Source organism: Danio aesculapii, chromosome 6, assembly GCF_903798145.1.
Source record: "Danio aesculapii chromosome 6, fDanAes4.1, whole genome shotgun sequence".
NCBI lineage: Eukaryota > Metazoa > Chordata > Actinopteri > Cypriniformes > Danionidae > Danio > Danio aesculapii.
The window spans coordinates 14,439,626-14,462,837 of NC_079440.1; the positions used below are offsets into that span (position 1 = coordinate 14,439,626).

Here is a 23,212-nt window from a genome sequence, read left to right on the forward strand (position 1 = left end):
AATTAGGCAAGTTATTGTATAATAATGGTTTGTTCTGTAGACTATCAAAAAAAAATTGCTTAAAGGGGCTAATAATTTTGACCTTAAAATGGCTTTTAAAAAATTTAAAACTGCTTTTATTCTAGCTGAAATAAAGTAAATAAGACTTTCTCCAGAAGAAAAAAATATTATCAGACATACTGTGAAAATTTCCTTGCTCTGTTAAAGATCATTTGGGAAATATTTAAAAAAGAAAAAAAAATTCAAAGGGGGCTAATAATTCTGACTTCAACTGTATATTTTGAATGTTCAAAATGTGCCTGACACACTATTATTCCTCTTGCCATTTAAGAAATTTCACATTCACACATCTGGTACACTGAAAAAAAATATTCATTGTATTCACAATTTTTTTTAGTAAGTGGTTGCAAACAATGTATATGTGCTAATTTTAATTTAACAAATTAAATTTAGTAATGTTCAACTTCATTTTTTTGTTTAAATTCAGCCCATATAAATTGTTTGCAACCACTTACCTTAATACATTTATTGTAGAGGCTTTGTGATCGAATTCCCTGTGATCGAACTCCTGATTTTTGTGTAATGCAAAAAATATTAGCTTCACGAATCCTAAATAGTTACACTGATTAAAAAGGGCACAATGCACGATGTCTTGCTATCAGTAAGGACATTATTTTAGTAAAAATTCCTATGGGTCATATTTCCAGAAAGTGACAAATGACCTACAGTATACAGTTGTGTATGTTGGAAGACATGTTGAATTTCTCACTGTGAAATGTGTAATGTTTTATTTTTACCTCAGGAAATGGTACATTTCACATTGTTTTACTAACATGTTATTTTCCCAATATGTAAAAAGGGAAGTTGTTGTTAATCAGGTTTCTACAGTAGCATTTTTATATTCAAAAATACATATATTTTTTACAGTGTATATGTATCTTATCATTTATCATGCCATAAGTGTGTATCTATTATGAATTTCAAAAGTTCTTGACAGAAACACAATGATTTGATTGCTGAGATTAATGAATCTGTCATTTTCCATTGTTCAGCTAATGTCAGTTTTAATCTCTCTTCTTTGTACGTTGGAACAGTTGTTTGTGGTGGTTCTCTCAGAGAACAGCACTGGAGGTACGGCACAGAAGAATCCTCATGAACTGAACTTTACTCGCCACAAAATCTTGACCGCCCAGTTTGAATGTTACCAGAAGATTATGAAAGATACTAATCACAACAAAACAGGTGAGAGGTTCTCATTTCACAGAAATCCTTTACTCTGAACAGTAGCTAGAAGTTAACCTCAGTCATACACTATAGTTTGAGGGATCTATATCAAAATGTAAGTTTAGATCAGAATCTACACTCTTAATAATTTCCTGTAGATTCTACAGCAACTTACTTGGAGCAGCTCGCCAGTAACTTACTGTAAATCAATTAGATTAAAAATACTAAAATAAATGCCATTTATCTTGCTGTATATGTATTTACAGAATTATATGTATATCTTTACTGTAAAATATACTGTACAGTCATTTTCACAATGCACAACTTTAAAATACAGTAACATGCTGCATAACTGCCCTACAGTAGAATACGGTTCATATTACAGTTAAATACTGTGTAATTTACAAAACTCATTAACAGTGTACCTGTTAGTTGGCAGGGTCTTAAAAAGTCTAACATTTCTACATCAATATTTTAGGCCTTGAAGATTTCTTAAGTCTTAAAGGGATAGTTCACCTAAAACTGTAATTTCTGTCATAATTTACTCAACCTTTACCTGACCAAACCAGTTTGAGTATCTTTTTTTCTGTTGAACGCAAAAGATAATATTTTGTCTTCATATGACCAATGACTTCTCTAAGGGTTTTGTGTTTTTCCACTATAGATCACTGATATAGGTCAGTGGTTACCAGGTTCCAACTTTTCTTTAAAATATCTAGGTTTGTGTTTAACTAAAGAAAGAAACTCAAAGGTTTATCACCACATGACATGGTTCCCACAGGTCATGGAATTCATAAGGTCTTTTCCAGACATTGAATGTCAGGAAAAATGTTTCAGAATAAGTCATGGAATATTAGGAATTCTTGTTTGTCGCTTTAAATTTTAGTTTCAATTTGTAAGTAAATATATTTTTGTACCTTTTTTTCTTGTTGTTTCAAGCCTATTGTTATGGTTAGACTATTTTTAGCTCCATTTTATTCCTTTCAAGCTCATCAGCTGGTCATCACAGAAGTCAAATGCAGTCACCAGACTTTAACTGTTAACTAACGCAAACATTTCAGGATAATATACATTTTTAGAGTTCAAAATTACCCATTCAAAAACTGGATGTTAAAAAGTAGATGATAGAATAAATATAAATATAATATTTGTAAAACTGCTATTGCACAATCTAACATCGGAGAGGGAGCACTACGCAGCCAAACATAAACAGCAAGGTAAATTATACATTGCTGTTCTCTAATAAAACCATGCAAAATTATATTCAAGCTATATATACAAACCATTTTAATAACATATTTTTAAAATATTATATTTTTAAATATTATATTATCTAAGCACAGCATCTTATAGCCAGGGGATTTGATATTTGGTTTAAAGTGGGAACATTGACTTGAGGATGAGTAAATATTAAGTAAATTATCGCTTTTAGGGTGAACTATCCCTTTAATTCAATAAGTTCTGTTGTGTTCTTTGTCTAAAAAAAAAAAAATTGTCTATGCAATGCTACCTCAAATACTCTATGAAATGCTCATACAGCACTTTGTTTATGTTTATTTGTCTTTGATTTCATGGTGTTGTTGTTTTTTCATTTTGCTTGTCTAAGTGTAATTTGCTATACTTTGATTACAAATGAGACCAAGGTGATATAGGTCTTACATTCTATTCATAATGGTCTAAAAATATATTAAAGTCTCAGTGAAATCCACAGAAACCCTGAGTTAGGTATAACTCCATACAGGATCTTGTCAAGCTCTCGTTCTGATTTAAATAACTACAAATGTCTGCTTGTCATGACTGTTGAAGAATTCTACTGTAAAAGAGAGGTTGTTTACCTGGCCTCAGTCTATTTCTGACTTGGACGCCTTGTACTGTAAGTACATTAGGGAAGACATGACTAAAAATGCCCAATGCTTTGTCACATCATCCTGGAAATTACGGGAAAGCGTTCATGTGAAATGACGATGGAATGGAAACAGTCAGTGGGGTGTGACTTACAGCATGCATTTGTTCATCGACAAGAGCGCAACATTAACCACCGAATTAAGATTCATTGCTGTGTATGAGACACAAGTTATAGCTAAAGAATGGCAAATGAAGCTTGACACAAGAGCAGGCGGATTTTCCATGACAGCTGTTATAAGCTGTTTTGGCAAGAACCTCCCAAAAAACAAAAATTTGATGTTCAAAATATAAAAATCACAGTTTTATGTTCCTACGTATACAATGATCCATTAATAAATTGATTGAAATGAACCAAATTCATTATGCAAAACCTAACCAGTCATTAACATTAAAATTGTTTTACTTTGTGTGAAATTTGCAGCATATCTTTAAAATAGTTTTTTTGCACATATAATTATAATAATATAATAATAAAAATATAATAAAAAATGTTTATGAATTAAATATATAAATATATATTAGGAGTTGCATCGACTAGTCGATTAATCGACTTTAATGCTCTGCCGTGGCGCTTTTTGATTGACGTCGACTAGTCTCATTGCGCAGATCACGTGTTTTTTTGACCTGAACTACATGGCACCTTTACACACTAAGATGGTTCACTGAATAAAACTGCCCTCGGATTATTTAAAGTAATTTTTAAAATGTTATTTTTCTTATGTCAGCGTCAAAGATTCACCTGAACTTTGAGTGAACTTTAAATCGTCAAACAGATGCCAGTTAGATCGCTCCATGCAAATAGCATGCAAAGAGCATATGCTAGCCAATCACGTTTACACAACCCTGGAAAAGTAATGTTATTGGATGTTGCCCTTTGCGAAGTGTAGACGCGGTGAAAATGTGCAGCAGGGAGACGTCTGATAACCAAGATGAGCCAGTAACTGCGGAAAATGGCCAACTTGAGCAGAATTTTGAGCAGCTTTCTAGCGTGCATGATCATAGCAATAAAACATGCGCCCGAGCAAGTCTCTGACAGTGTAATGTGGCTTAACGTCTTTCGTGCGTTATGTTATGAGTTACTTCACATGAATCTGTTAGCTGAGGACGTGTGCATTACTTCTGCACTAAAATATCTGCTGTTGTTACATTCTTACTAGAATGTGCGGGGTGTTGACTGCATTTATCAATTTATGATTAAGTCAGACTAAAATCAGTCATTGGTAATGTTGCATTGTTTTTTAGTGTGATATGAGTGGTCAAACAGCATGTGCATATATTTCCTGCAAATAAGTTGCAAATTATGGCATGTTGCAAAACTGCATGTTGTTTTATTGATGAGGTCGACTCGATTTTGATGACATAAAAGAATACTTTCAAAAATTTAAAGTCGTTCCACCCCTAATATATATATATATATATATATATATATATATATATATATATATATATATATATATATATATATATTACATTACAGTACATTTACAGTATAGAACATTACAGTACTTACCAAGTACATACAGTACAATACATTTACATTAGAGTGAAAAAAGCTGACTAGAAAAATATTCATTATTCAACTTGCATATTTATTATTTATGTAATTATTTTATATATGCAATTATAAGTACTAAAAGATAATTAGTTTGGTATTAGTACGATTTTTGAGAAGTGAAATATTATTCATCAGGGACATTGAAGACATTTATGATGTTACTTTTGAAAATATATTTTAGATCTTTTCATCAAGAAATCCTGGGGGAAAAGGTATAAAAATATTACATTATACTGATAAATTATTATTATTTTTAATTATAATATGATGCTGAAAACTGGAGTGAGGGCTGCTTAAATTTTTGCTATGCCGTTGAGAGTTTTAATTACATTTTAAACTCTATCAACAATTTTTTTATTATTTAAATTATAATAATATTTATGTAAAACAATAATATACATTTGAAATTTTTTATGTGGAAGCAAGACCATAAGAGTCAGATTCCAACTCCTTGTTTTATTAATAACCGTGAATGACTGCATTTACAGATGGTTCTATGTGTAAACGGACATGGGATGGGTGGCTATGCTGGGAGTATATGGAACCAGGAGTCACCTCAGCCCAGCACTGTCCAAACTACTTTGATGACTTTGACACCTCAGGTCAGTCCCACCAAGACTTTTATTCGTACCATTGAATGAAAATGTCTTTGATAAAAGCCCGACTAACTGATTATCAATTTGTGCCCTGTCAGAAGTGGCGACGAAGATTTGCACTAATTCGGGCCATTGGTTCGTTCATCCAGAGAGCAACAGAACATGGAGTAATTACACCGACTGTAAGCTTAAGTCTAACGATCACAAAAAGGTGAGCTCTAATTTATGATTTAGGTCATCTGTTATATTGTTATAAATCCTAAGTCACACACTAACACTAAAAAAAGATTCATTGGATTTACTCAATTTGTTTAAGGTAAGTGGTTGCAAACAATTGATAGGGGCTGAGTTTAAACAAACAAATTAAATTTAGTAATGCTCAACTTAATTTGTTTGTTTAAATTCAGCCCATATCAATTGTTTGCAACCAATTACATTTAAAAAAATTAAGAGTAAAAATTGAGTGTTTTTTCAGTGTGATGCATATACATATGGGGTTAAATTTGTGCCAAATAAGACGAACAAAACGCTTGTGAAAACGAACGGAATATACGTTGATAAATAAGGAAAAACACTCAACTAAATAGCAAAAAAGGAACTTTGTTTAAATAAACTGCTTTTTTGTTGACTCCACTTAAGCTTGACTTTCGCTAATGCAGTTTTGAATGCGCTCACCGTGTTTTTGTTTCCATTTTAAAAACCTCTCGTGGGCTTAACAGCAGCTTTCTCTGATTGGCTAGTAAGATTTTGATGGACACTTCTCTGTTCTGGATTATTTGGTTTATATGAAGAGTTTTTTTTGCTATTTAGTTTGATTGCTTTTTTTGCATTCGCCACATAAAGCATGCCAGAGTAATTGGGGGTTCATTCCACTGTGGCAACCCATGATAAATTAAGAACTAGGTCGATGGATAATGAGTGAGTCAGTTGATAGCTTATTATTTTCAGAGTGTTTTCAAATTTTTCAATGCATATTTTTGTTCATTTTTAATTGGCACAAATCCCATACATACACTACTGGTTTAGTATTTGGAAAAATATGACTTTTTTATGTCTCTTATTTTTACAAAGGCTAAATGAAATATTGCAATTTTTTTTCACTTTAATAATTATTGAAATGTAATTTATTTATATATAATAATTTTCCAGATGCTATACAAATACTAATACCATTTAGTAATACTTAGGAACGTGATATTTCAGTTTTATTTCAGATATTTCAGTTTCTTTTTTAATAAATCTGCAAAAATGACAACAATTATGTGTTTTTCAGTCAATATGGGGTGAAAATGAACTTAAATGATTTTAGCAAATGGCTGCAATATAACAATGAGTGAAAAGTATAAGGGAGTCTGAATCCTTTCCGTAGCCACTGTATATAACATTAAAAATCGCTGTTACAAATTATATACAATATATAAATTATACTATATAAAGCATATAAGTTATACTATAGAAATTTGCAGATACTCTAATACAATACTCAAAGGTATATACAGTGCTCAGCATACATGAGTACACCTCTCACAAATCTCTCATTCAAATTCATATTTTCTAAAGGAAGCTTTACAATATTTGTGCATATATATTAGATTAGTCAGTACTGAAGCCAAACCTGGAGCTAATCTAACAAAGTAAGATATGATAATGGTCCAAAATTAGTACACACAAATTTATATGTAAGCGAAAAATAATAAATACAAAATTTTAAAATAGCAAAATTCAAGAGAAACAAAAAATGTTGAAAATTTTGTTAAAATTTTGTCATTTTAATTTTTTTGTATTATCTTTAAATTTTATTGTATTATCTTTCTATTTCTAAAGATGTTCGGTGACTAAAATATTATTTTAATAAATATATCTATTTAATAAATCAGTTTTGTTCAAATGCACCAAAATATATTGCCTATATTCATTGAAAAATGGATGCAAATATTCATCTTCAAAATGGGGTGTACTCATTTATGCTGAACTGATACTGTATATAATGTGACCAGTATTGTAATTTTTGCTTTTTGATATCGGTAAATATTCTATGTTTAACTTGTCTTGTTGTTGTTGTTATTTTTAGACAGCGCTTAATCTCTACTACTTGACTTTGATTGGTCATGGATTATCGCTGATATCTTTGTTTACATCTCTGGGGATATTTTTCTACTTTAAGTAAGTCATGTGTAAAAATCGTGTTGCAGTATCATAAAAAGAATAATACTGGCACTTTTCACCCAGTCTGACACCATTTTTTTGTTTTTTCCCCCTAATAGGAGCTTAAGTTGTCAACGGATAACTCTACACAAGAATCTCTTCTTCTCCTTTGTGTTAAACTCCGTTATAACCATCATCTTTTTCACTTGTGTCGCAAACAACCAAGAAGTAACAGAAGCAAACCCAGTAAGTGCACAAACAGAACACACATCCATATCAACATGAATTCATGTTAATGGGACAGTTCACACAAAAATTAAAGTTCTGTCATCATTTACTCACCCTACTGTTGCTTCAAACCCATATAAATGTCTTTGGTCGATACTTGAAGGAATGTCAGTAACCAAACAGATCTCACCACCAATTTATAACCATCGTTGGAAAAATAACGTTGACAACTTACCTTTTTAAAGCAGGGGTGTCAAACTCAGTTCTTGGAGGGCTGCAGCCCTGCACAGTTTAGTTTCAACCCTGCTCTAACCAGTGTTGGGGAGATTACTTTGGAAATGTAAAAGATTACATATAACAATTTACCCTATTTAAAATGTAATAAGTAGTGTACCTTTTCGGGTTACTTAAGAAAAGTAAAGTAACTGATTACATCTGATTACTTTTTGATTACTTTTAAGTTTCTATTGGATATTTTCAACTAAATAATTTTCAAGCATTTATACCAAGCAGGTGTGACCTTACAGTAGCTCTGTTTACTGTTAGAATTTTAAAATCTTTCATCATTTGAATTAAAATTATATTAATGTCATTTTAAAGTACAGCCAACACAAAACCAGACCTTATAACAAAAACATTGTTTACTGTTGTTACAAAATCAAAAATTTAGTTGCAGGGTGATTTTTGTGGCATTTGCAACAAAAATAAAATACATCTAAGCTATTTTTGAAATTTTCATTTATAAATCGAAGCGACCTAAACCTAAGTCAATCATATCTTAGTGACCAATAAAACTGTCAATAAAACGGTCAACTGTTCAGTTCAGTTATTTACTGTAAATAATATGCTGTACTAAACAAAACAAATTACAGTATATATAACAGCAAAAACAAAAGCAATAAAACCATATGTTACACATTTAAAATACTATAGTAATTTATAGTAAAGGAAATATTTAGGAATAAGCATTATATTGTGTATATATTTACAATTCTTCATTAATAAATTACACTACATAATGTAGTATTATGAGTAACTATCATGAACTAATAATAATTAACATAGTATACTTTAGCCTTTACTACAGTAAATTATATATATATATATATATATATATATATATATATATATATATATATATATATATATATATATATATATATATATATATATATATATATATATATATATATATACAGTATATATAGACCTCCTCTCCCTCAGTCATCTTTCCATCAAGCAAATTTCTCGTGTTAGCCTTGGTAGGCTAAACCACCAAAAAGTTTGTTGTCGACAACCAAAAAACAGGTAGAAAAAATCGTCATTCTCACCGTCATATGGCTTTATTTTCATCGGCTAGGCATCGGCTTCACAGCTCAGTGAATGCCGGTGCCGTCACTTATTAATCTGTGATCGGTAAATGTAGCTTGTGTGGACACTATTGCGGAACTTAACTAAAAAATTGCTTTGCTACTGAAAAACTATTTGACTTAGAATGTAGCGACGCTACCGCCACATTGCTTAGCATATCAAGACATTGTGCATATCAAAAACAGGCAAAGCAACAGATTAATATTATTCAACATATCCCAGATATTTAAAGAAAATGTTTAGATGTAACTCCATGTGTAATCTTTAACGTTTTCATAAATTACTGTAATTTAATTACACATTTTTTCTCACCAACTGTAACGAATTACTGTTCATTTATTTTATAATTAAATTACGTAACGCCGTTACATGTAACTAGTTACTCCCCAACACTGGCTCCAACACACTTACCTGTAGTTTTCAAACAAGCCTGAATGACCCAATTAGTTTAATCAGGTGTGTTTAATTAGGGTTGGAAATAAACTGTGCAGAGTTGCGGCCCTCTAGAAGCTGAGTTTGACACCTGTGTTTTAAAGTGGTAGTTCACCCCAACATTAAACCGCTGTCATTATTTATTGCTCTATACTTTACGATGGTTTCCAAACTTGTTTTTCTTTCTTCCTTTGAAACCCAATTAAGATATAAAAATAAGCTTATAAAACTTTGGTGTGACAAAAGAATTTTTATTATTGGATGAACTTTCCATTCATTAAAGGAAACGGGGTCGTGTTGATTTGCTGTTGATGTGTTTTCTCTCAGGTGAGCTGTAAAGTGTCAGTGTTCATCCATCATTATCTGCTGGGCTGTAACTACTTCTGGATGCTGTGTGAGGGGATTTACCTGCACACACTCATTGTGGTGGCAGTTTTCGCAGAGAAACAGCACCTCATGTGGTATTACCTCTTAGGATGGGGTACGTTACGTTATTCATTCATTTAATTTTTGATTGGCTTTTCAAAGTAGACTAAATCAAAGTGGCTTCGTGTTTCTTCAATGTTGCAGATTTTTTTGCTGTATTTTAATTCAAAATGTATTCAAATGTGTTTTTTTTATGTTTTTTTCAGGCTTCCCATTAATACCTGCATTCATCCACGCAATATCACGAAGTTATTACTACAATGACAAGTGAGTTAAATAGATTTTACAGATGGTTAGCCATGTTATTTTGAAATTAATTAACATAGTTTTATATATGAATATATATAAGTTAGCACTACATATAACAATTTTAAAATGATTTTATACTTTTTCATAATAATAACATTAACAAAAGCTAATATCAATAATGTTAATAGTTAAATCAGCATTTTGGGGTGATTTCTGAATGAGCATGTGACATTAAAGACTGGAGTAATTATGAAAATTCTGATTTAGGTTTAACAATATAACTTTGTGTACTTTTTTATTTTATTCACATCAAACTTTTTTGCTAAGTCCAACAACCACCTCAAAGGACGTAAGATTTTTCTCAAATTACTGGATTTTTATTTTAAAAATTGATGTTTGCACTTTTAGCTTAGCTTAGCATAGATCATTGAATCGGATTAGCCCATTAGCATCCTGCTCAAAAATGACCAGAGAGTATTAGTCTTAGTATACTCTGTAACTACAGAAGAGTCAAGCTTGAAAAATAAAAAGTATCAAAACTTTTTTGGTAATTTTCGAGTGAGATGCTAATGGTCTAATCAAATTCAATCATCTATGCCAAGCTAAGCTAAAAGTGCTCCTGCCAGACCCAGAGATCGACCGAATGGATTAAAATGGTAAAACTCAATTGTTTAACGCTAGAGAAGTACAAAAAAGTGGGTGTTTCTTTAAACTTTTAAACTTACTGTAAAACAAAAAAGAGCATCAGATTCATCCCAGCGTCTGTCAGGAATACACTGAGCAGACTCTGTAAAACATTTTGTGGAATCACAGCATTTATATTATTTAATGACGTTTTCAAGTGTTTTTGCTAAATCCAAAAACCACCTTAAGGGAACATAAGATTTTTTCTCAAACTAAAGGATTTTTATTCAAAATTTGGTGTTTCCACTTTTAGCTTAGCTTAGCATAGATCATTGAATTGGATTAGTCCATTGGCAATTCACTCAAAAATGTTCATAAATGTTTTTTTGCATCATTGACATACTTTTCATTTTTATCAGTCTTAGTACACTATGTAAGTAAGAAGAGTCAAGCTTTAAATAGAAAAAATATCAAAATATTTTGGTCAATTATGAGTGAGATGCTAATGGTCTAATCTGATTCAAATATCTATGCTAAGCTAAGCTAAAAGTGCTAGAGATCGACTAAATGGGTTTAAAAATGGTAAAACTCAATTGTTTAACTGTAGAGTAGTTGTAAAAAACTGGACTGTTTCTTTAAACTTTCAAACTTACTGTAAAACAAAAAAGAGCATCAGATTCATCCCAGCTTCTGTCAAGAATACACTGAGCAGACTCTGTAAAACATCTAGTGAAATCACAGCATTGATATTATTTAATGAAGTTTTCATGCGTTCATTGGTTCTGTTTTCAGTCAATCTGATCTTTTCTTACACTTTTGTCCGCAGCTGTTGGATTAGCTCGAACACTTCTCTGCTCTACATTATTCATGGGCCCATCTGTGCAGCTCTGTTGGTAAGTCTGCTTTCTCTTTGCACTCTTTAATTCGTTTTCTCACACTTTATCTCTCTTGTTTATCTTTTACCCACCCTTGGCAAAGTACTTGCATGATCTTGATCCCAAATAATCAACTTAAACTCTGGCAATCAGCTCTTTTTAATTAAAGTGCTGTGGTCTTTTCGTTGTTTGCGCTGGGGTCAAATCTGATTAGGAATGATTTTTCTATGCGGCCCATAAGGAGCATATAATGAGCACATGCTCTGTATCGAATCAATCTTCCATTGAGCGCCTCGGTAAGTCAAAACTGCCAGTTTAAAAAGATAGTTCACTCAAAAATGTTCATGCTCAAGCCATACAAGATGTTTAGTAAGTGACTTTTTTTTCTTCAGTTGAATATTAAAGGGATATTTTTTTGTCTTAATTTACTCACCCTTTACTTGTCAAAAACCCATTTGATTTTTTTTTCTTCTACATAAAAGAAGATATTTTGGACACGTGTTACCAAGCCCAGAGAAGTTGACGGGCGGTTGTGGACACTGTTAACATAGGGCTTCCTTTAGGCACAGTATTTTCTGATTTGGGGTTATGCTAAAATGTCAATAAAAGTCACTTTGTTAAACTGTAGAGTCGACAGAGCAGAGAATAAGGTCCCATAAACGGAAAATACTTCGAAATCACAAAATAAAAATCTTGAAAACTAGTAACCATTGACTTCAATAGTGTTTGTTTTACTGGTTTCCGGTTTTCCAGCTTTCTTCAAAATATCTTATTTCGTGTTCAGCAAAAGAAAGAAACTCATAAAGGTTTGAAACGACTTCTAATAGTGAGTGCATTTTCATTTTGGGGCAAATATCCCTTTAAAGTAGATTTGTAGCTGAAACTGTGGTTTTTAATGAATGTCAATGGCTACCGGCTCTTTAAAAGTTTAAAAACATATTCAGCCCAAATTAAATTAATACCTATGCTCCTGATAAAAAAAGTTATAGTGTAATCACACTTAAATGTACTTGTATATGTAGTGTTTGCACTACTGTTGTCACCTAGTACACTTTTGTCATTATTAATAAAAAAAAATGAATTGTTTTACAAAAATGTAAAAATGTGCACATCTTGTTCAAACATCTTGTTCTTATTCAAACGGTATTTTACTCTTTTGTATGTGGCTTGACAGTAAAGAGCTAACATGTGATTCAAATTTAAAACCCAAACATTCCATCAAATTCCTTCATCTTGAAATGGAGTTTTCCACCATTGTCTGCCTTTGCATATTTGTTGAATTTAGGCTTTCACTTCTGTCGAAATATGTTAATGTCCACTGGCTTTGGAAACTGCAATACATTTATTTCCCTCTTCTCTGCTTGTCGTTCTTAGGTGAATCTCTTCTTCCTTTTGAACATCGTGAGAGTGTTGATCACTAAGCTGAAAGTGACGCACCAGGCAGAGTCCAGTGTGTACATGAGGGCCGTCAGGGCCACATTAATCCTGGTACCTCTGCTGGGTATTCAGTATTTACTGCTGCCCTACAAACCTGACGGCCGGCTCGCATCTGAGATATTCATACACACAACCAACATACTTATGCATTACCAGGTAAAAAAAAATCACATCTCAATATATTTACGAAACAATAGCAAAACAATTGAATAAATACATTTTCCAGCTCAAATATTACAAACAGTTTGTTAAAAATAAGATTGTTATAGATGTTTTAGTTTTAAAATTTAGTTAATTAAAATATACAGTTGAAGTCAGAATTAATAGTCCCCCTGAATTATTAGCCCCGTTTTTCCCCAATTTCTGTTTAATGAAGAGGAGATTTTAACACATTTCTAATCATAATAGTTATATTAACTGATTTCTAATATTTATTTTATCTTTGCCATAATGACAGTAAATAATATTTGACTAGATATTTTCACTTCTTTACAGCTTAAAGTGACATTTAAAGGCTTAACTAGGTTAATTAGGTTAACTAAGCAGGTTAGGGTAATTAGGCAAGTCATTGTATAACGATGATTTGTTCTGTAGGCAGTCGAAAAAAAAGCTTAAAGGGGCTAATAGTTTTAAAAGGCTTAAAAGGGTTTTTGTTTTATTAAAAACTGCTTTTATTCTAGCCAAAATAAAACAAATAAGACTTTCTCCAAAAGAAAAAATATTATCAGACATATTGTACAAATTTCCTTGCTCTGTTAAACATCATTTGAAAAATATTTAAAGAAGAAACAAAAGTTCAAAGGGGGGCTAATAATTCTGACTTCAACTGTACATGTTTTTATTTTAATAAATGTTTGAATATAAAAATAGAATGCAATATAATAAAATTGCTACATTTTTTTTTTAAATTACAACAATTAGTTTAAACATTTTGGAATTTAGATATTTTAACTCATAAAAAGCTATTTAGTTGTAATATAAAATTACATCAGCTAATTAAAAAAAAAAATATATATATATATATATATATATATATATATATATATATAACATGCACAAAATTTGTTTTTGGCATACTAAAATTCATAATTTAGATTTTGTTATTTCTACAAGCTATTTTTTATTTATTTTATTTTTTTGTATGAGCTTGCTCAATGAGCATGAGCAAATGGGTAGTGGTTTCATAGTGTCTCACTGCAATTCGTTTTTATTTCACATGACTTTTCAGGGCTCAACACTAAAAATCGATTTCCTCAAATTCTATTCAATTGTTCTTTGACCTCACCGAAAATAAATAAATAATTATTTCTTAGCCACAATTTTTTAATAATCTATCAAAACGTGCACTTTTTATTAACCTTTTTTTTCTTAAAAAAAAACAACTAATTGACATTTAAAAAATAATTACTGCCATGTATATAAAAATATGTCCAGTTAATATCACCAGTTAACTACGCATAAATGGAGAGTTAATCTCCCATTAAAGCAATGTTATTGTAAAAAATGATAATTAAACCATTAACAAAAATAACTATAAGCAAAAGAAAGCAGGTGAAAAACATACATGTGTGATAATGAACATATGATCGCTTGCATATGGTTAGGCCAAATAATAATCTGTTCAAAGAATGGTCAAAGAAAAAGACATTCTTTAAAAACATCTTGAGCTCTTGAAAGCAGCAGGACTGTGGGTGCACAAGCATCGCCTTTTGTCCAGTCTATTTCAAAGAGAACCAATCACACCAGTTGCGTTTACAGGCACTGCTGCTTCATGCCAGGAAACGGGAGCGTGCATAATTTTTAAACAGTCGCATGCATCACATCACCTGTGCGCTCGAGTGATTATACTTTCGTTTAGTATTCACCTGTTTCCTTTTGCTCGTTTTTGTCAGTCGTGGTGCTTCTTTATTCTAATATCACAATTGCATGCATATTGGGCCATCTTTATTGTCGAACCCTGCTTTTAAGAAAACTACAATGAAAAAAAAATAATTTTCAACCAGTCAAAGTGGCTAGTAGGAGAGGCTGTCTAACCCGCCACAGACTGAAATCTACCCACATTTGGCAGGTTGGCGGGTGTTAATGTCAAGCCCTGATTATTTTATAAATACATTTAAAGGTTTATTGTTTATATATTAAGGTTTTATTTGTTAATGAATGTAATAATTTTGTTGATAATAATAATAATAAACATAGAAAAGTTAACAATAAAAAAACAACAATTAATAAATAATTTTTTACATTTTTCTTCAACAGGGCCTTTTGGTTGCCACAATATTTTGCTTTTTTAATAGCGAGGTAAGCCATTTTTCAAACCTTTTCAGTGCACACAAAAAAATTAATTGATACGAAGTAAATTTTTAATTTTGCTTAACAATATCTAACAACGTTTAGGTTCAAGGTGTGCTACGACGCCACTGGAACCAGTACCGCACCCAGTTTGGCGGCACATTCGCTAACACAGCCCTGCGATCCGCATCTTATACGGCCTCCTCCATGACAGAAGTCCACCGATGTTACAGCATCGACGGTCACATGGAGAGTTTAAACGGCAAGACTTTTCACAATCTGGAGAGCACCATTCTCCGATCAGACAACCTGTACATGTGAGGGACTCGTGGGAGAAAAACCTCATGGACAGGACTAAAATATGTGTGTGTATAGAGGTCTACGAGACAAACATCTGGACCTGAGACGACAAGACGTCTTTCGTTTTGCCTAAAGGCCTCAGTTTCATGGATGATACTGTATTTTATATGGAATATTACACTGATGGAATTGAACTCTGCGGAGAACATAACTGATTGTCAGTCTTTGATTGGAAGGAGGTGAATTTGGGTTTTTTTTTCCTCTTGGGTAAAACTATGAACTGTGGATCATACCTGAATGAAGCTTTTTTCTTTGTGGCACTGTGTTTTTGTTGGTGAGGGTTGAGCCATTGGATGACGGATTCAACATTCATGGATCTATGGATTATTTTGGCTCAAAGAACCTGTAGAGGAAGAAAGGAAAACACAACGTAAAACACTAAATCTTCTGGATGTGATTTCAGAACATTCTGATGACCTTTGTCCTGCTCTTTTTTCCATCTTGTTAGCAATTTTGTGCAGGATTGGGTAAAGTTACTTTTAAAAGTTATATCTTGCAATTTAGACTTACTAAATGTGTGCTGCGTAACTAAACGTGCAAGTATTTGTTTTTTTTTTTGCCTCTTTTTTGGTTTGTTTGTTTATAAAGGAAACCTATTATGCAAAAATCACTTATATAAGGGGTTTAAACACAGCTGTATGGCAGCATTGTGTGAACATAGCCAGCATCTTTGGAAAAAAAATTTATTAATTAATTTTTTATAATCACACTTCATAAAAACAGCGTGCAAAAACGCTTTGATTTACATTCTCCCTTTGTACGCGTCATCAGAGGGGGAAAGCCCCGCCTATTAGTCACTATCTCTCCCTCATTAGCATAGACAGCCCTGAGTGAAAAGCAGCCATCCATCAGTAGAGATAATGTCAGCGACTAAGAGGCATTATAAATGTTGTGCTTTAGCAGGGGTGTCAAACTCGTTTCATAATAGGCTGAAGCTCTGCATAGATCCAACTCTTCTCCAACACACTTACTGGTCACACTTTATTTTGATGATCCGTTTGTTGAATTAAGTTACATTGCATCTACATGCCAACTAATTCTCATTAGATTGTAAGTAGGTTGTTAGGTTGGGGTTAGGGGTAGGGTTAGAGTAAGTTGACATGTACTTGCAAAGTTTCTCATAGTCAGTTAAATGTCTGTTGAAGGAGAAGTATCAACTGATATTAAGCAGACAGTCTACTTATACTCAAATGGACCATCAAAATAAAGTGTTACCCACTTACTTGTAGGTTACCAACAAGCCTGAAGGACTCAATAAGTTTGATCAGGTGTGTTTAATTAAGCTTGGAACAAAACTGTGCAGAGCTGCGGCCCTCCAGGAACTCAGTTTGACACCTGTGCGCTTTAGGATGCACAAACGAACACCATAGTCTCAAAAGACCAGTGTTTCCCAACCCTGTTCCTGAAGGCACACCAACAGTACAAATTTTCAACCTCTTCCTAATCAAACACACTTGAATCAACTCATCAGAATGTAAGAAGAGACTCCAAAACCTGAAGTTAATGGGTCAGATAAGGGAGACATCCAAAATATGTACTATTGGTGTGCCTCTGGGAACAGGAGTGGGAAACACTGCCATAGACTACTGTCTGCGGAGCAACTTATTTTGAGATTTTCAGTTTTTTCATAGAGATAACATTAGTCATGTATTGAAAGTGCCATTATGATGTTGCATAGGAGCTCATAGCTCTGCCTTGTTTTGAAATCAACAAAATCTCATTTGAATTTAAAGCGGCAGTCACCAAAACTACACAATTTGGACAGGAACCTAAAAGGGGCAGTTTCAAATAGTTTTAAAAATTATTATGGGGTATTATGAGCTGAAATTTTAACATACACACTCTAAGAACATCAGAGACTTATTTTACATCTTACACACTCTAAGAACATCAGAGACTTATTTTACATCTTGTAAAAAAGTATGGATGGCTGACGTGAAACTGATGTTTCGACATGGTGTTGAGATCCCGAATCACATATGTTTCGAAACACTGCTCCGAAATGTTTCAAAACATTTAGGTTATGTGATTAAAGCGATTCAAAGACCCGGTGATTACACAAGCATTCCGATCTGCCCAATCTGCCTTTGATTGACAGGGTCGAAAAACGAAACAACAGTCTAGTGGACAGAACATGTAGAAAATGCAACTGTACTGCGAGTGACCTCGAATCCCAGATTATGGTTCAACGTTTTTTATTAATGTAGATTAAACAACACATAATTATTCACAAAGAGTTCATTCGGATGTCAGACCTATGTAAAAACAAAACACACAACAACAGAGCGATAAAATAACAAATTTTAAATATTTATAATTGCTTCGTCTTTGATTCGAACCCAATACATCTGCATGCCAGTCTAGAACACTAACCACTTGGGTTGTCACGATACCATTGATTCATCTTACGATACTATACCAGCTGAAGTATCACGATACCAAATAGTGTTGCGATACTGTAATCCATTACTCAAATTATAAATAAAATTGTCAGAAATACTATATTTTATATGTTATAATAGGCCTACTTGTTAAAGTTAATTGATAATTCCCCTATTATTGAAAAAAGTATAATTTGCATGTCATTTCACCAAAAATGTATTCATTCTTTTTATTTTGTAGATAACTGACCAACAAAAATACATTAAAATAAAGATACAAATAAATGAATTCTGTTACAAAAAAGCTTTTTTCCAACAAAAATAGGCTATATGAGGTGGTCAAAATTGTATCAATGTTTCATGTTGCTATTTTGGGGTTTTTCATCAATACTTTTTTTTTTTTTGTCTTATCAAGGTAGCAATCCAGAGTAATTCAAATTTTCACTTTGTGTGTGGATCTTTTTTAAGAGATTGCTGTGGTTGTAGCTACTAAATCATATTGACAGAAACAGAAATGAACCAATTGACCCTTCGCTAAGCCCCGCCCTCCTTAGTTACTGTTCCTACGCCTGTCAAGCTTTCGTGCCTGGCACGTCGTTTTCAATGTGTATGCGCCGGTGTCAGACATTCAGGATATAATATAATTAGTCATTTTTGGCGAACAGGTTAGATATCCGAGAAAGCCAGACAAAAAAGGACAGCAGTATGCATTACAGGAGTATATTCACGACATAATAGGCGACTGATATAATTCATATATATGATATAACTGATGAATAATTCAATCAAAATTAAAGCTAGCTTAGCCTAGCCGCCTTATGCGCTCACCATTTAATAGCTTAGTTCATGCACAGCAGGAGAGGAGAAATTTAAAAATAATCTAAATATAACAAATTAAACCGTGATTTCTCTATTTTAGCCAAAAATCCTGATAGAATAATTGTTGTGCAATGAAATATAGCGTTACTAACCAACGAGGAAACACGCATGGACAGTGCTTCTACATCATTCATACATAAAAAGAACAGCCAGAAAGGGGAAATTGATGGATTTGTGCTGAATATTAGCATTTATCGACCTATAACAATGTACAGTAAGTTACCTATTACCTTGCTCTTTATAAATTACGTTACTGAAATACTGATGCTCGTAAAGTATATTGATCGCAAGTGCTCAGTTTGTGATCACATCTCTGTTTTGTTCTGTTGATTTGTAATTTCAAATATTCGTAGCTTGAAACAGATTGAATATGATGTTCAGTAATGTTAGCAACAGATTCGCAGATTCGTATTTTCCGGATCAATAACTCATTATGACCTATTCGTTATTAGTATGACTAAGTTACTATGGCGAAGGCTTAAACAGAGCAGTGCTCATAATATCGAGCGGGTAAAAAAGAAAAAGACAGCTGTGAAACATGACCTGCTTTTGTAGGAAACACAGTTTAGATCTGTTTAGGGTAAGAGGTGTGTGAGTTTTTGCCGTCTATCACTGAATGTGTCAGAAATATCAAAACAAAACCAACTTGACTCCGCTCCTTTAGCGCCCCTCACAGCGCTTGATCCATGCTGGCATCCCTCCCCTTGGGTTTCTGGTTTTGAAAAGGGTAAAAATTCCACCACACTGTGCAAACTTTAAGGATACCGGGTGTCAGATTTGCACAATCCATATGCACAACTCTATGACCTGTTTCCCTCGCTCGAAATCTTGACAGAGCCCCTGCGCGTAGCTACAGTTGCTAAGCCACGATTGGTGGGTGGTGTTTTTTGGGTGTGGCTTAGCGAAGCGTCAATTCAGGTGTTTCGTTTAAAACGTCGGAAAACATTCGAAAACATGCAACCTTAAAGGTCTCCACAGACTATTCAAATAAAATAGTCTGCACAAATGTGTGAAAATTTCAGTGACTTTTCCACGTGCAACTATATTTCAGAAAGACCATTAATGACGATACTACCGTTTACAAACTACAGTGGCGCCGCCAGTATTTTGTAGCCATAGCATCGCAATACTACCATAGTACTGGTAAACTGTGCAACCCTACTAACCACTCTACTAAATCACTTGATGTCTCGTCGAAACAACATGTGGTATAATTCCTTAATTCGCATAGCAGTTTCTTTGTGGAACTTGTTTAAGAGTAATAATTTTAAAAATTACCACTAGGTGTCACTATAGAGAGGGGTTTCGAAACGTTTCGAAGCCTCGACACATTTGCTTCGACTATTTCAGTGTTTCGCGAAGCCTTGTTTTAACCACCACTAGTAAAAAGGGGCATAGTAGGTCACCTTTAAAGATTAAGATAGGCTGAAGATTGTAATATTTTACGTTTAAAAGTAACTTTACCCAACACTGGTGATAAATTTGATGTGAAACTTTAACCCACATACAGGGCAATAATGACAATATATTCTATGTATGCAAATGTTTTATTGTCTTTTAGGAGTACTGAGTTTTATATGTGTATTATTTACATATACTTTAATTAAAGTAGAGATGAACAGATCAACAGATGCTGTCGATGTACATATTCCTGCAGATCTTGGATTAAATAGAATGCGTGTAAATTACTAAGAAGGTCTTTTCTGCAGGGATGTCTTATTCACTTTTGATTCTAATCGTTTTAAACTAATTTATCTGTAGTTCATATAAATCTGGTGTAAAGGAAGTCTTGCTGTTCAAGGGCAAGCTACATTAGCGCACGTGGGTTTACAGTTTTTGGAGATCTGCTGATCTACGAACAGAGATGAGGTCTCCATGTGTCTCTATGTCTGGAACATACAGATGCGTTTGGCGCTTTTTTTCACTGTTGCATTTCTTAAAACATTTTTGTGCACATGCTGGATAAATAAACATTCATATTTTGAAGCTAAAAATGCATCGCTGCTTCTGTGTCGTATGCATGTTTGTGTGGGATTTACTTTGTGTGTACAGATCAATTACAAATCATGACAGATTTTTTTAATGGCATCTACTACTCCCTAGCTAAAAGGGAACATTCTGAGAACATTTAGTGACTTCCTTTAAAACTTGTGTAAATGTTAGCAAACATTGTTATTAAAATAATGTTTCTGGAACATTCTTAGAACATTAATATAACATGAGACTGAAATGTTTTGAAAATTCTTTGAACATGGTTATAAACAAAAATAACTTTAATACATAGTCTAAAAAAACTGTGTTTTTGAGCATTCTATTTTTTTATAGCTCACTGAGAACAATAAGAAAATGTTTTAGAACATTAATATAATGTGAATATAATGTTCTAATAACTTTTAAATAGTGTTCTGAGAACATTACTAAACTGAAACGTTTTGAAGTGAAGTTTCACAAACTAATTTCGAGAGGAGCACGTGATAGGATTGACTACAGCTGATCCCTATCACTAATCACTAACTAGCCAATCGGATCATTCCAAATTTAATATAAATATCCAGCCAGAACTTCATTCGTCATCTTCGTTTTGGAACCCCCCGCCCCCATCCATCCCTTCTCCCTCCTCCTCAATTCTAAGTTCAGGTGACACGGTGGCTCAGTGCCTAGCACTGTTTCCCCACAGCAACGAGGTGGTTGGTTCAAACGCTAGCTGAGCCAATTGACACTCCCTGTGTGGAGTTTGAATGTTCTCCCCATGCTTGTGTGGGTTTTCCCCTGGTACTCAGGTTTCTCCCACACAAAAAATAAGCACCTACTACGTAAAATTAGCAGTCTATTCTTGGGAAGTTATCGAGAACTACCTGATCTCGTATCCCTCATAATGCTTATTGACCAGGCGGATCTATCTCAGAGCTCAGGGTTCCCTCCCGGGACAGCATGCCAAACCTGCTAAAATAGTCAAGCATTATCTAAGTGTGTACTCTTGAAAGATGTTTGAATAACCTCTTAAGGCCCAAGGTGTTTTTTTAAAGGCATTTTTTATTTCTCTTTGCTATTTGGAATTACTAGAACCTAATTAGAATAAAAACCTAAGTATCATCTTTTGATATAATGTACTTTTAGAGAAAAATGATTTCATATATATGGACTTGTGGTCCGAATTTACATAAAACACTTTTTTCCTGAATTTTTTAATGTATATTTAAGATATTTTTTTTTACTTTCTTTGAATTTCAGAGAATAAAAACAAATTTTTTTCCCATTTTAGACAGTTAAAAATTATGATTGGGACATTTCATATGCTGCAAAACAGTTGCAGGATGACACTGTATGTCTGTAACAAAATATAAAACATTTAAAGTATTTTAAATAGCCACTTAAGAGCTAAAATGTGCTACCCACGTGTGTGGACACTCAAGCCCACAAAAAAAGTGAACGTTCATAGAACAAAAAAAATTGTGTTACAAAACTTGAGGGGAAAGTTTTTAGATTCTAAAATTGCTAAAAGCAATTATGAATTTGCTAAGACCAATGTATACACCTACATGTTGACCTGTAGTATAATGGGCACACATAAATCCCATAGTAACCTTAGACTAGTTGGAGGACTTCAGAAGAGGCGCACTGCAGGACAAGATGACAACAAAGACAAAAACCGACTTTTTAACTGTCAATCAAGCAACTTCATTGTTCACACATTGCCTCTAGAGATTGTTTCACTCTGTGTCAAAACTGCGGCATGAATAGACACAAATCTCATAGCATATCTAGACAAATGGAGGTGGAGGAGTTGGAGGGTTTTGGGAGAATTGCACTGCAAGACCAGATACAGCAAACACTGAACTATCTTTTAAATATTGAGCAACATTTCATTGCTGATTGTATGTAAAGGACTTAATTAACCTTCACTGCTCCATGAATAGGCATATAAATATCATAACAGTTTCTGGTGGTGGTAAGGAGAGACCCCCATATGATTGTAAATTGCGTTTGGTGTATAGCAATACACAGTAAAGTGCTATAGATATATATTTATTCATTCAAGACAGGTGGAGTCAATTATTCTTCTTATACTATGATTACCACACCTAAAGACACTGTTCGAATGTTGTATTTCCAGTTTGTGGAACTAGTTTCTTATGCACATGAAATTTGAAAAACACATTTTTTTTAACACAGTATAGTGATATGGAACTGTAATGTGATCCAAAACATGTCTGGAACTTTTTAACTGTGCTTTAT

General features: G+C 33.1%; 1 protein-coding gene across 1 annotated transcript in view; it reads left to right on the forward strand.

Moving 5' to 3' along the window:
• Positions 1-20,970, forward strand: part of calcrlb (calcitonin receptor-like b) — a 31,775-nt gene extending 10,805 nt beyond the window's left edge. Inside the window, exons 3-13 of the mRNA XM_056459608.1 lie at positions 1,095-1,242; positions 5,173-5,286; positions 5,379-5,491; positions 7,352-7,443; positions 7,545-7,671; positions 9,784-9,937; positions 10,089-10,149; positions 11,582-11,648; positions 13,005-13,223; positions 15,324-15,365; positions 15,462-20,970. Of these exons, the coding sequence (XP_056315583.1) occupies positions 1,095-1,242; positions 5,173-5,286; positions 5,379-5,491; positions 7,352-7,443; positions 7,545-7,671; positions 9,784-9,937; positions 10,089-10,149; positions 11,582-11,648; positions 13,005-13,223; positions 15,324-15,365; positions 15,462-15,677 (1,353 nt within the window). The 3' untranslated portion in view covers positions 15,678-20,970. The remainder of the gene's footprint in view (positions 1-1,094; positions 1,243-5,172; positions 5,287-5,378; positions 5,492-7,351; positions 7,444-7,544; positions 7,672-9,783; positions 9,938-10,088; positions 10,150-11,581; positions 11,649-13,004; positions 13,224-15,323; positions 15,366-15,461) is intronic.
• The last annotated feature ends 2,242 nt before the right edge of the window (positions 20,971-23,212 follow it).